The sequence below is a fragment of the Amborella trichopoda genome, chromosome 1 (assembly GCF_054954075.1).
Source record: "Amborella trichopoda isolate Santa Cruz 75 chromosome 1, AtrichopodaSantaCruz75HAP2 v2.0, whole genome shotgun sequence".
NCBI lineage: Eukaryota > Viridiplantae > Streptophyta > Magnoliopsida > Amborellales > Amborellaceae > Amborella > Amborella trichopoda.
The window spans coordinates 654,678-667,665 of record NC_142336.1 but is presented as its reverse complement, the minus strand read 5'-3'; the positions used below and the strand labels follow the sequence as shown (position 1 = coordinate 667,665).

At 36.2% G+C, this 12,988-nt stretch overlaps 1 protein-coding gene and 1 pseudogene across 2 annotated transcripts; one reads left to right on the top strand and one right to left on the bottom strand.

The window, feature by feature from the left end:
- Positions 1–3,847: 3,847 nt before the first annotated feature.
- LOC105421900 (pentatricopeptide repeat-containing protein At2g02980, chloroplastic pseudogene) lies at positions 3,848–5,107 on the bottom strand (annotated as a pseudogene).
- A 2,011-nt stretch (positions 5,108–7,118) lies between these two features.
- Positions 7,119–9,243, top strand: LOC18425168 (Presenilin-1). 2 transcript variants are annotated; one of them, XM_088864041.1, is made up of 2 exons: positions 7,119–7,284; positions 7,820–9,243. In XM_088864041.1, exon 2 carries the CDS (start codon positions 7,836–7,838, stop codon positions 9,204–9,206), a length of 1,371 nt encoding a protein of 456 aa, XP_088720167.1. In that variant the 5' UTR covers positions 7,119–7,284; positions 7,820–7,835; the 3' UTR covers positions 9,207–9,243. The 2 variants fall into 2 exon arrangements, with proteins under 2 accessions (XP_088720167.1, XP_006829799.1); XM_006829736.4 differs by having other exon boundaries at positions 7,806–9,243.
- The last annotated feature ends 3,745 nt before the right edge of the window (positions 9,244–12,988 follow it).

The window sequence follows — 12,988 nt, the reverse complement described above, 5'->3', positions numbered from 1 at the left end:
AGAAGGAAGATAGAGTCAGGGTGATTTAGTGTATCTCGGTGGTTTTACCATACGGGCATTTCTTTTAACACTGCTCGCTTGAATAGCTTCCATACAATGTTGGAAGCAATTGGGCAATTTGGGTCAGGTTTGAAAGCTCAAACTCCTTATGAGATTAGAGAGCCACTATTGAAGAAAGAAGTCGAGTACACTAACGAATATCTCAATACTCATAAGGAGGGATGAGCTAAATTTGGGGTTTATTTAATGACAGATAGGTGGAGTGATAGGAGGAGTAACATGAAGTTATTAGTAAATTGTATCACGGGTACAGTTAGTTTGCGCTCAATAGATGCTTTCATTGACGTTCATGATGCGCATTATATATTTCTTTCATTGATAAGGGCATTAAGGAGGTTGGGGAGGAACTTATAATTCAAGTGGTGACAGATAATACTGCTCCCAATCTAGCTACAGGTCATTTGCTTCGACAGAAGAGATCTCGCATATTTTGGACTCCTTGCGCTGCACATTGCGTAGATCTTATGCTTGAAGCAATTGGTGAATTGCCTACTATTAAAAGAATTATTTTTAAGGCCAAGGATGTTACAATCTTTATATACAGTCACATACTTACACTTAGCATGATGCGCAAGTTTACAAAAAAAAGAGAGTTAGTGAGGCCTGAGGTCACTAGATTTGCCATTGCCTACCTTAGTCTACAGAGCATTTATAGGAGGAGAATCACATTAAGGTCTATGTTTGCTTTAGAGGAGTGGTGCATGTGTAAGTGGTCTAGAAATGCTAAGGGAAAAAAGGCAAGAGATATTGTTCTTTCAAAATATATTTGGTGTGGGGTGAAGCATGCGATAATACTATTTATTCCCTTAGTGAAGGTCTTGCGTTTGGTTGATGCTGATAAGCTTTCCATGGGCTTTATATATGATACAACAATGGAAAGGGCTAAGAATGTGTTTGCAGAGAATTTGGGCAATTGCCCCAATTTAGGAGATTATAGATGACAAATGGGATAGGCAGCTCCATAGATCATTGCATGCAGCGGGGTACTACTTGAACATCAAATTCTTTTATGCAGATGCAGATATTGAGTTAAAAGGGGTAATTATGGATGGTTTTAATGAGTGCTTTGAGAAATTAGTTCCAGATCCATATATCCAAGATAAGATATCAATTGAAGGGCTAATTTCGTACAAGTGTTCTTTGATGTCATTTGGGAAAGATATGGCATTAAGACAGAGAAACAAAGACAAACCAGGTACTATTCTTTTGACTTTTGTTTTATAAAATATAAATGTATGATTTTCTTTCAAGTTATAATAATGTTAAATACCTAAATTAATTATAAAGGTTGCCCACATATTGCAGCCCAATGGTGGAGACAACATGGGAGTAACGCTCCAAACCTCCAAAAGATTGTGAGCGCAATTGGAGTTCGTTTGAGATGATATTTTACTTTTACGATTTATATGTTTTTTTTGTTTATAAGTTCATTTTGTAATATAGATTCATAAATGTAAGAAGATCGTAGACTCATAGTAGTTATTTATGCATTATTTTTCCTTATAGGTGCATACAAAAAGAAGAAATAGGCTTGAGCAAAAGAAGCTCAATGACTTGGTTCTTGGTTTTGTTAGAGAGAGTCAAAGGTTCAAAGGTTCAGGAAGAAGAAAAACCGGACCCTATCTCTTTGAGAGACTTGGAGAGATTTGGAGAATGCTGTGAAATGGGTCCACTGACAGAGAAGTGGTTGAAATTCAAGAAGAAAATGGAAAAATAAGAGAGGAGAATTGGATTAAAGGAGCATTTGCGGTGTCTCAAAGAGTAAATCGACTCTGGTTCTTGCGTTAATGCCATAACTGGGGTACTCAAATCCTTAATGGAGCTCAGAAATTTGTACGAAATTATCAGAGAAATTAATAAAAAGAAACCCAAAAAAAAGAACGGAATAGAAAGAGAGAGAGAGAGGAGGGCGATGAATTACCAATGGGGAGAAGGGTGTGTGAAATTCACAGAGATGGGAAGAGAGAGAAAGTAATAGACGGATTGGAAGAGAGAGAAAGAAGATGGATTCACATGGGATCTGAAATGGGTTGGGAAGGGAAAACTGATTCAAAATCTGGGCTTTGAATCGATGGAGAAGGAAGAGAGAAATTCCGAGCGCTTGGGTCCAAGGCGGGTACTTTCTCAGGATATTTATTTTTTGAAAAGAAAAATTAACAAAAAAAAATCAAAATTTATCAAACTATTTATTAAAATTTGGGTGTGGTTCTTGCAAGTTTGCATCCTTAAAATAATCCACGCACCTCTGAATTTTATCTTGGAATTTTTGTGTAAAAAATTATTATGATTATTTGAAAATCTATTCTCATAGTTATAAAATTTTAAACGCCAAAAATAGCTAAAATCAGGTAGATCTATAAATATATGAAAATCTTGAAAATGGACGGCCTAGATAATGTGTTGCAAGATGCACTATTTATGGGACTCAAAATACCTCTTTTTTCATATTCATATGTCACGATGTTGAGATGATCAATTACACGATTTTTCAACATTAAAACAATATTTTTCGATAGATTTTTGAGGTGCATCTTTATTTCTACATTTTAAGGTTGCAACTTTATTTAAATTCTTTTTTAAAATTTTGTCCTAGTACAACTATTCTAAGTATATTTTTTTGGGATTGTATACAAGGAGATCATTTTACCTTTTGACGCAAGAATCTCACAATTACTTACAACCATCCCATGCAAAATCTAATAGCTTAGGTGTGTCACAAAGTTCGATAAATTTCTTTTGAGCCCTAAGTTTGGTCAATAAAATAAATGCAACCACCTAATTTCACATCTAATGATGAAGATGAATTGTGACCGTTTTGTACCAAAAGTAATATGGTCTCGTTATATACCTTTTCTATTTTTTATAAATATTTTAAAGTCTTTTTTTTTCTTCTTTTACATTCATATATCTCAACTCAAGGTTGAGATGATTGGATTTGATGATTTTCTTTTGGCATAAAAAAAAATATTTTTAAATAAAAATTTGAGGTGCGTCTCAGTTTGATTGTTTAGAGTCTTGAACTTATATAAACTTTTTTATTAAAATAGTGAACATCCATAATTAAGGGTGATGCAAGCCCAATGTAGCCCATATGATGCTTTGTTAAGTTGCTTCCTCAATGGGCTGGCATTGAGAAATTCCACTCACAAATTTGTGAAGAACATTAAGGCCTGTTTGGAGGGAAGTAAACTAACACGACCTCCCAAGTGCTATCAGGTAAATTTAAAGTAAAAGAAATGGGGGTTTGGTATGCTTCGGCTACATAAAAATACCCCCATCTCTGCAGCATGCTTACCATAAAATCGACCGCTATCAACAGTAATCTTAAATGCTGGAAAATTCTTTTTCTCTGAAAATATTAGGATACATGACAATGGTGTTTTAAAACCAAGATAGACTGGCTACATAAGTCACCAGCTAAACCGATCTGGATCAGACAAATTATTTGATATGGCACCCAATCCAACCACTTCTCTCATGTGGGAACCAATTCAAAAAATTGAAACAATATTTTTAAAATTAAAAAATAATAAAAAAATAAAATAGATGGGAACTGGGTTACTCCACCGTTCTGGATTGTCTAGTTCCATGACAGACACACCCGGTTTGACCAATTTTAATTCCAGCCAAGAGTCGGTCCCCACTGATTCCTTATCCGAATCAACAATTTTCAAATCACTCTACAAGATACTTTAAGAAAGGGAAAAGTGAAGTAAAAGAAGCAAGCTCAATTCAAAGTAATGCTTGATCAATAATTAGAAGGGCCCTAAAAATACAAAATCAGTGACTAGGTATCCATAAGTATAGGCCATGAAACATAACCCACATGCCTAAGTTGCTCTACCAAGTGATCTACCATCCAGTAGATCTCTCTAGCTTCAGGGTGTGTCTCATCTCCACTCACAAATTCATGAAGAACATTGTTCACCTCAACAATGCTATAGCTAATACTCTTTTTAACCCCTCTATCTCTCATCTCCTTTCTAACCCTGGCAACATCCACCCACCTCCCCAACCATGCATACATGTTAGAGATTAGCACCAGGTCACCCCCATTGTTTGGGTCCAATTCAAGCAATTTCTCAATCACAATGTCACCAATCCTTAAGTCACCATGAGCCAGGCAAGCGCACCCCATAGTGCGCCACATTGCACCATCTGGCTCGATAGGCATTGTCATCACAAACCGGTAGGCCTCGTCCATGAGCCCGGCTCGAGCCAATAGGTCCACCATGCACCCGTAGTGTTGAACCGACGGCTCAAGCCCAAAGTCTCGAACCATCCTCACGAACCATAGTCTCCCTTCGTTCACCAGCCCCGAGTGGCTGCACGCGCACAAAACGCTAGTGAAAGCCGCCCTATCAGGCCTCACGCCTTCCTCGAGCATGTCAGATAGCAACCCAAGTGCCTGCATGCCGCGTCCGTGCATGGCAAGACCCCCCATCATTGCCCCCCAAGATGCCATGCTCCTCGTCTGCATCTCGTTGAATACCGCTCGAGCCATGCACAACCGCCCGCATTTCGCATACATGTCGATGATGGAATTGTTGATGATCATGACCCCATGATACCCACGTCTCCATGCATAGCCATGCATCATGGCACCATAGTCTAGTGCACCGAAATGAGCACAACTAGAAACTACACTCACAATACTAATCTCATTAGGTCTTAAATTCTCATTTTTCATATTTTTCAAGAGATTTAGGGCTTCCATCATGTGACCAGCCTTAGCATAGCCTGATATCATCACATTCCATGTGACCACATTTCTTTGAGGAATAGTAGCAAATACTAAGTGTGCATCGCTAATGCTACCACAATTAGCATACATATAAATCAAATTAGTGTGCACAAATATGTTTGATAAAGGCCCAAATTTGATGATTTGGGCATGGACTTGTTTGCCCATGGTCATGTTAAGGGTCTCAGCACAAGCCTTGAGGGCGGCAGGGAGGGCAAAATGGTCCGGAAAAATACCACATCTGTGAGCTCGGGAGTATAATTGAAGGCTGGTCCCATGGCAGGAAGAGTAAGCCCGGATCATGGATTCGTGCAGATCAAGGATTGGCCAGAGAGAGAGAGAGGCTAACACTCATTTATTTAAGAGAGGGAAACACTAATAATGTCTTTATTTAGAAAGAGAGATTTTTGTAATTTCTTTGTCGTTCTAAGCACGTGGGAGCAGTACATTGTTTGCTCAATAATAATATAAGAAAATTCTTTTTAATACTTATAGGCGGAAATAAATAGTGATTTTGTTATTGTATTCACCATAGTAGAGCCGTTGTGATAAAAATGAAAAATTGAATGTCACAAACATGTTATTGTTGCGGCGGTACAACAATAGTTCTAATAGAGCCGTAACAGTCCCACATCCCCACTGGCATAACTCGCCCGAGTCTACTTGGACTTGGGCGAGAAACTTGACTACGTACCATGAGTTGTGTGTATAATTAAGGGTATACAAAACATATAAATTTTTTTTAAAAGAATTTATATATGTTATATACTTTTTTTATATAATTTGGCTGTTTTCGGTGGCGAGTATTATTTGCCATAGTTCTTGTTTTTATATTTTATTTTATAAATGTTTAAAAATATCCTAAATTATAAATCAATTTTTTAAATTTATTTTTTTCTGCTCTTTTAAACTTATTTTAATATTTAAAAATATTGGTAATTTTTATTTTACTTATTTAAAAAATTCCTTTTTTAAAAATTTATTTAAGGTTTTTTTGGCCAAATAACTAGCTTCAACCACGAATGCAGCCAAAATAACTCGCTTCAGCCAAAGATGGAGTCCCTTGCCACACAATGAGAAAAGGATTAAAAAAATAAAAATAAAAAACATAATAATGGAGAGAGGTGATGATGTATGGTTTAGAGAGAGAGATCCTTACATATATACAAAGTAGACTTCTTCATGTATCTTTAAGAAAATGTTACCTATAGGACTAGCCGGCAAACATAGCTCTAATTTATAAGCTGTAATTTCTTACATTTTTATTTATAATTTTTTTAATTGTTGAATAATTCTTGTTATCATAAAACAATTGGATTTTTAAACAACAATTGAAAATTGTTCCCCTCATTGTATCTAATATATGATAAAATTCTTAATTTTAAACTATAATATGAGTTGTTTTCAAATTAGTTAGTTTTAGGAAAGAATATCCTATTCACTGCATGATATATAACAAAAAATAAAAAAATGATAAATGATGATTTTTTATTTGTTTTAAGAATTCATAACTCTTATTTAAAATGAGAGTTTTGAAATTTTAAGAAATAAGATGTGAATATTTTAAGAAATGAGAGTTTTGAAGTTTGTAGAAATTTCAAAAAAGAAAAAAAAGAGAGCAATGGAGACGAATTTAAAAATCGCACCGCAATCTTGAAAATATTGGGTGTTTTTTGCCATGTCAAAAAAGATGGAGTAGGTGTAGCAATGAACCCAACCAGACCCGAGACCTCAAGTTTGGTATGGGTTCAAATTTTGGACTTGAAAGGTCGGATCAGAGCACGAGTTCGGGTCGAGAGTGTAGCTGGACCTAATCCGAATAATATGGGTACATGTGGGTATTCATAAATGTTGCCAATACGTTTGTTTCTTAAAAATTTACAGTTGTTATGTAAAACAATAAAGAATGCGGGTATTTATAAATATTGTGCAATACTGTATTGTTGTCAATAATATATAATATTGGTGTATGATGATTAAAAAAAGCCAAAAAAAAAAACTCATAGTCAGGCAATGGACCCGTCAGGTAGATCTAACCTCAGATTCAGATATGGATCCAAATTTTGAATTCGAAAAATCGGTCCGAGTCCAAAACTTGGACCCAAATACCATTTGGGTCTGAATCGGGGACCAGCAAGACACGACCCGTTGCCACCCCACTTTTAACAATTTTCAAGTTTCAACCTATTAAACAAGAGAGCGTTATGACAAGAGCAGGGGTAATGACAGTAATATTTTTGCAAATCTATGGCTACTTTGGTCAAAGGGTTTTTCTCTCACTCTAAAAAGCTCATCATCTTGCTTTCTGAGAAACAACGTCCAGTTTAGTGTTTGGTGTTTGGTCAATAGGCACAAGCCTTAATTTGATTGCTTAGGGCCTCACCCTCATATAATTTTTTTTCATTTATATGCAGTATTTTTCCCTTAAAATTCATGCATTTCGTTCATCAAGAAAAGCAATTTTTAAGGCCTAGAAAGAAGTGAGTCTTCTAATCTCTAAGACCTTTCCAATTATCTGTTTTTTGGTTATTTTTGTTATTTTCTGTGTAATTTTCATTGATCCTCCAATCATTTTATCCATATTCTATGCACGAATATTGTTTTTTTTCGTTCCCCCTTATTCGATGACTTGTTATTGAAAACCCATTTCTGGTAGAATGTTGTTCTTGTTTTTGCAGTAAGTTCTACATAGAAAATTTGTTTTTCAATTACTTGTTTATTGACACACATTAATCTGAAAACCCATTTTATGGGGTTTAATTTTGCAACAAATTCTCTAAATCTGCATGACCCAAATTGATTGCTTCTTTTTTCTGTAAAAGGGCACATTCTGTGTCCATATCTGAAAGACCCATAACCTGATTCATGGAGAAAAGCAATTTGAGGGCCCTTTTTTGCAACTCTTTTTTCAAAAAACCCTCAGCCCAAATCATGTTCTGAAGTTTGAACTTCTTTTTCTCATCAAATTGCTTGCAAAATTATTGGTTTTTCTGATACCCAGACGTAAATCTGAAGGCCCTTCTACTAAATTATGGAGAAAAGCATTTTGGAGGCTGTTGGTGTTGAAATCATAGGGGTAATGGCCCCTGTATCAGCCTGTATGTTCCTTGTTGTTCTCTTGGTTTACAATATGTCCTCTCAAGGATCAGACTCTACTATTAGAACAGCAGCAACATTGGTTTATTTAGAAAAATCCACTGATTCTAACACCCAGAAGTTCGAAGGGGCTCTTCTAAATGCTGGGGTCTTTGTAATTCTCATTGCACTAGTCACATTCTTGCTGGTTATGCTTTACTATTATCGATTCACTGGTTTTTTGAAGAATTACATGAGGTTCTCGGCCTTTTTCGTGCTTGGTTCCATGGGAGGACCCATCTTCTTATCGATTATAGAGCAGTTTTCCATCCCTATAGATTCAATCACTTGTTTTATCCTTCTCTTCAACTTTTGTGTAATTGGGGTCCTCTCAGTTTTCTCTGGTGGTGTTCCAATTATCGTGCGCCAGGTTTATATGGTCTTATTGGGCATAATAGTAGCTGTGTGGTTCACAAAATTACCAGAGTGGACGACTTGGGTTATTCTTGTAGCGTTGGCTCTATATGATTTGGTTGCTGTTTTGGCACCTGGTGGGCCTTTGAAGATGCTAGTTGATCTTGCTTCGAGTCGAGAAGAAGAGCTCCCTGCTCTGATTTATGAGGCAAGGCCTACAATTTCTACGGGGAGTGGCCCCAGAGAGTCTGCTATGAATCTTTTGGTGGGTGGTGTCTCAGAGTCTTCAGAGACTATGTACTCACAGTCTCAGTCGGCTTTATCAGTTGAACTTCAACCATCTAGGTCATTTGTTCAATCTTCCGATGGCATTGATAGCCATCGTGCCTCTGAAACTTGTGGGTATTCGACAGTGACCGTAGATGGTAATTCTTCTAGTTTTGGTGGCTATGGAGCTCAAAGGGCTGATCATGGAGAGATAGAGCATGTTAATGAGGAGATGTCCCCATTAGTTATTCGTGGAGGTGAATCTCATGACCTGAGTCATGCGACAGAGAGGGTGGAAGAGAACCATGAGAGAGACAGGGCAGGTGTACATGAGAGAGGCAGGAGGGGAGAGGGTCGGATTCTTGAATTTGAGGCTTCAAGGGGAATCAAATTGGGTCTTGGAGATTTCATTTTTTACAGTGTTCTTGTAGGTAGAGCAGCCATGTATGATCTCTTGACGGTATATGCTTGTTACATTGCAATAATTTCTGGTCTTGGGTGCACACTTATTTTGCTATCCCTGTGCAACCACGCTCTGCCTGCTCTTCCAGTCTCTATCACACTAGGTGTCATGTTTTATTTCTTGACTCGGTTATTAATGGAACCATTTGTTGTTGGAGCATCAACAAACTTATTGATGTTTTGATACACAATAATACAATTTTGTCGTTTTATATAGCAAAGTATGAGTACATCTTTTCTGTTGTTAAAGTACCTTGTTTAAATTTATTTGCTTGGTGTTTTTAATGTAATCTTTACCATCATCAAATCATGCTTCTTTGAGATCTGGAAATAAAGAACCTCAAAATTAATTTGCAATGGAACTAAGCTATATAATGAGTCTTTCTTATTCAAGGTAAGTGGTGATTAAGATCTGTAAAAAGATGATCTTTTCTACAATCCTATGGACCATCGCCCTCCATTGTAATGATGGGTGGTGATGGGCTGAGAGTGTGGCCCACCAGAATAGGAGATGGCCTGATGTTGGATCCCTCTCTCTCCCACACCATCCTTCATTTCATTGGACGGTGAGATGCGATGGACTATGCTCTTTCCATAGTCTATTGGAGTTTGGTATCCTTTCCGTTGTTGAATATTTTTAGTAGGTTTCACATCATTAAGATTCATGATCTTTTCTGAATGTGTTTCTTATGATGATAATTTGTACTAACTTCCTCATGGTATCTGATTATTTTAACGGCTTTATCTGAGATTTTTTTCTGGTTGTTTGATCTGATGCTTATTAATGGATTTGTTTTGGGTAAAGATTATTGGTGTCTAATAGTCCATGGATCCTGTTCTGACCCACAAAGTCATCATGTTTTTTACCTTGCTACACGCATTTCTAAATTGCTCTTACTTCATTGAAGGAGGTTCATCAATGTACATTTTACACCTTAAATTTTCATTTGTTCAGTATCTTTTCATAGTCATATTAGGTTTCCAGGAATAAGCACTGCATACTAAAAGAGTAGGATACCTGGAAAGGACCTAGCAATTCAATTCTATTCAGAACAATGAGAGATGGGGTTTGTCTCCACAATCTCCTCCTCTCAACCATTTTTGGTTTTCAGATACTGATCCGTGAGATCTAGAGTCATAACACGGATTTGATTCTCAATGCTTGTGATACTTCTTGCCATTTCATTTATGGAGTGGAAGCCAGGGCTTTGAGTTTTTGACATGGATTTCCTCTAGGTCGCCTGTTTCCTTTTTGAATATCAATGATTTTTTCGTTGAATCTTGTTGGCCAAAATAATTTTCATATTTTTTTGCTTATTTTTTCTTAAAAGAATTTGAATTTATCAACATAGAGGCCCAGTAAAGTGATATAACCTGACTTTGACAATACTCCAAATTATGAGATCTCTAAGCCCTGCCCTCCTACAAAGGAACTGAGATATCATGCTCAATATCTTGGATGACTCAAAGAGTGCTGCACAATATGAGCTCATGTTGGTTATTGGTTGTGTCCGTGGGATTTATTAATAGTCATTGCGAGCTAGTCGTAAAGAAAATTGTTTTCTTTTAAATTGGATAGGTAATTCAATATATTCAGGTGGTGGCATTGGGATCCTTGGAAGAAAACTCTGTCCTGAATTCTCAATTAGATTATTTGTATTTGTATTTGCTATATCCATGAGAACCCTTCTCATTTAGAACATAGGGAGGCCTGACCTAGGCCATCAGTTAATGGACCATCACAATCACCCAATTCATGTTTTTTACATGAGAAGGCTTCTCATAGATACACACTCATAGTAGTTTACGAGGATTTTCCTCCAACTAGGAAATCTTCTGGCATCCTTTTTACAAAACTGCTCTCTGGTTTACTCCTAGATGCTCACATACGCCCTGTATCTTCTGCTCAATTGAGGAATCAGAAAGCTTGCCACCTTTTCCTGCTTTTTTCTAAGAAAGAAAATTCACTTATCTGATGACTTTAACTTCGAAGTCATGCATTCAATTTGCCTGGTTCTGGGTTTTACGCATCTTGGATAGCCTGGGAAAGAGTACAAAACTAAAGGAAGCTGTACTACTTTCAAATGACCATCGAAAGATACTGCATCTCCGATGAAAATGGTGGGTTATGGTGGGGCCACTCCCTCTCCATTAGCGTTTATCATTCCATTGGACGGTGATGACAACTGCTATGATTTTAGTGTGGTACATCCGTACATTTAATTATGGTATGCTTCTTTAGAAGGAATGTATATAATGTGACTATTTACTTTTTGAATAAGGAGGTCACAATTATTTATAATCATCGAATGTGAAATCTGATAGTTTGGATGTGTCACAAAGTTCGAGAAAATTTCTTTTGAATTTTAATCTTAGTCAATAGAATAAATGCAACCACCCACTTTCACATCCAATGATCAAGATTAATTGTGATCACCTTGTACCAAAGATAAATGATATCATTGTATACATTTTCTTCTTTTAAATAGGTTGTTCTTGTCATTGCACCGTGTTTCTATATAGAAATTAGGACACTCTTGGTTTCTATGTAGTGGTTCTCCCCCTCTCTCACATCTACAGAACCCAAATATGTAAAGAGACAACCCCATAATGCTTTTGTTACACATGATCATAAACTTCTCTCTGTCATTTATATGTACACACCAGTAACTTCTTCCCACAGTGCAAAAAGTTAAATCTTTTCAATTTGCTTGGACTTGGTCATTGAGTGAAGAAGTCCATATTATGGGAGGAAAAATAAACAGGATGGTGAATTTTGATTTCTCATCCTAACTCATTTTTCCCAAATGACTCCCCTAGATATAATTTTTTTTGTGCAGTTTCAAAAAAAATAAAATAAAAATTAGGTGAAAATAAAAATAGAAATTTGTACTCTTAATTCGTATTTCTTAACTCCATTTGAGTTAAAATAAGAAAATATAAGATCGCTCTTCGCTCTCTAAATAGGAAATTTTGGGTGCAATATTTGAATTCTTTTATTCACTTCGTTCCTCTAAATTCCCTAGATTTTCTCTCTCTAAAAATGAATTCCGAATAAGGGAAATTCTATAGCTTTAAAATAAAAAATATCCTACTATGATCATAATTCTCATCGAAACTCTGAAGTACCTCTCTCAACAAAAAAAAAGATAAACCTACCACAAAATGATCCATGGTGAGCCCTATTTTTCAAGCGTTTTTATTTCCATTTCTCCATCATCTCGAAAATCTAACTTTTCAATTGTTCATCAAAAAAAAAAAAAAAATGCCACTGTGAATGATTCAAATGTCAAACTTTCAAACATCTCAAAACACAAAAAAAATTATGTTTTGATGGTTTAAAAATTCCAACTTTGAAATCGTCTAAAATACAAAAAACCATGAAATTGCTAAGTTTACTAATATTCTTATGAGTCAGCTCAAGATCGAGGGGTACTGAAGAGATAGAGAAAGATTCATTGATGAGTGTGAAAGCTTCCGTGCACGCCCAAGATTTGTAGGGTGAGGTGCCATGGATGAGCTTGCTACATTCAAAGAGGGCTCGTTAATTTTGGCAATAATTAATTTTGGGGGTAACATATAGCTGTTTGGTATTGAGAATACTGAGCAATATTGGAAAGATCTAGAAAAAAAACACCGGTGTTTCTATCGTTGAACATGGGGCCACTTAAGAAAAAAAAACATAGCTAAAAGTAAGGGGTGGTGCTCATAATTTCGGACAAATAACATCCCAATTGGTAATTGATGCCTCCCAACGGGAGGGGAGAGGTGATGCGCGTAAGTAAATGACATTGCATTTGGTAATGGAAAATGGTTTGATAGGATTGCAACCCTATCAAAATAAATAAAGCCTCACATTATAACTTATCGAAAATTACAATTTAAGGATTAGAAAACTTTTACCTCAATCATTTTGGTTTGAAAATTATAGTTGTTAAAAAATAAAAATAAAAAAAATTCCAAGCT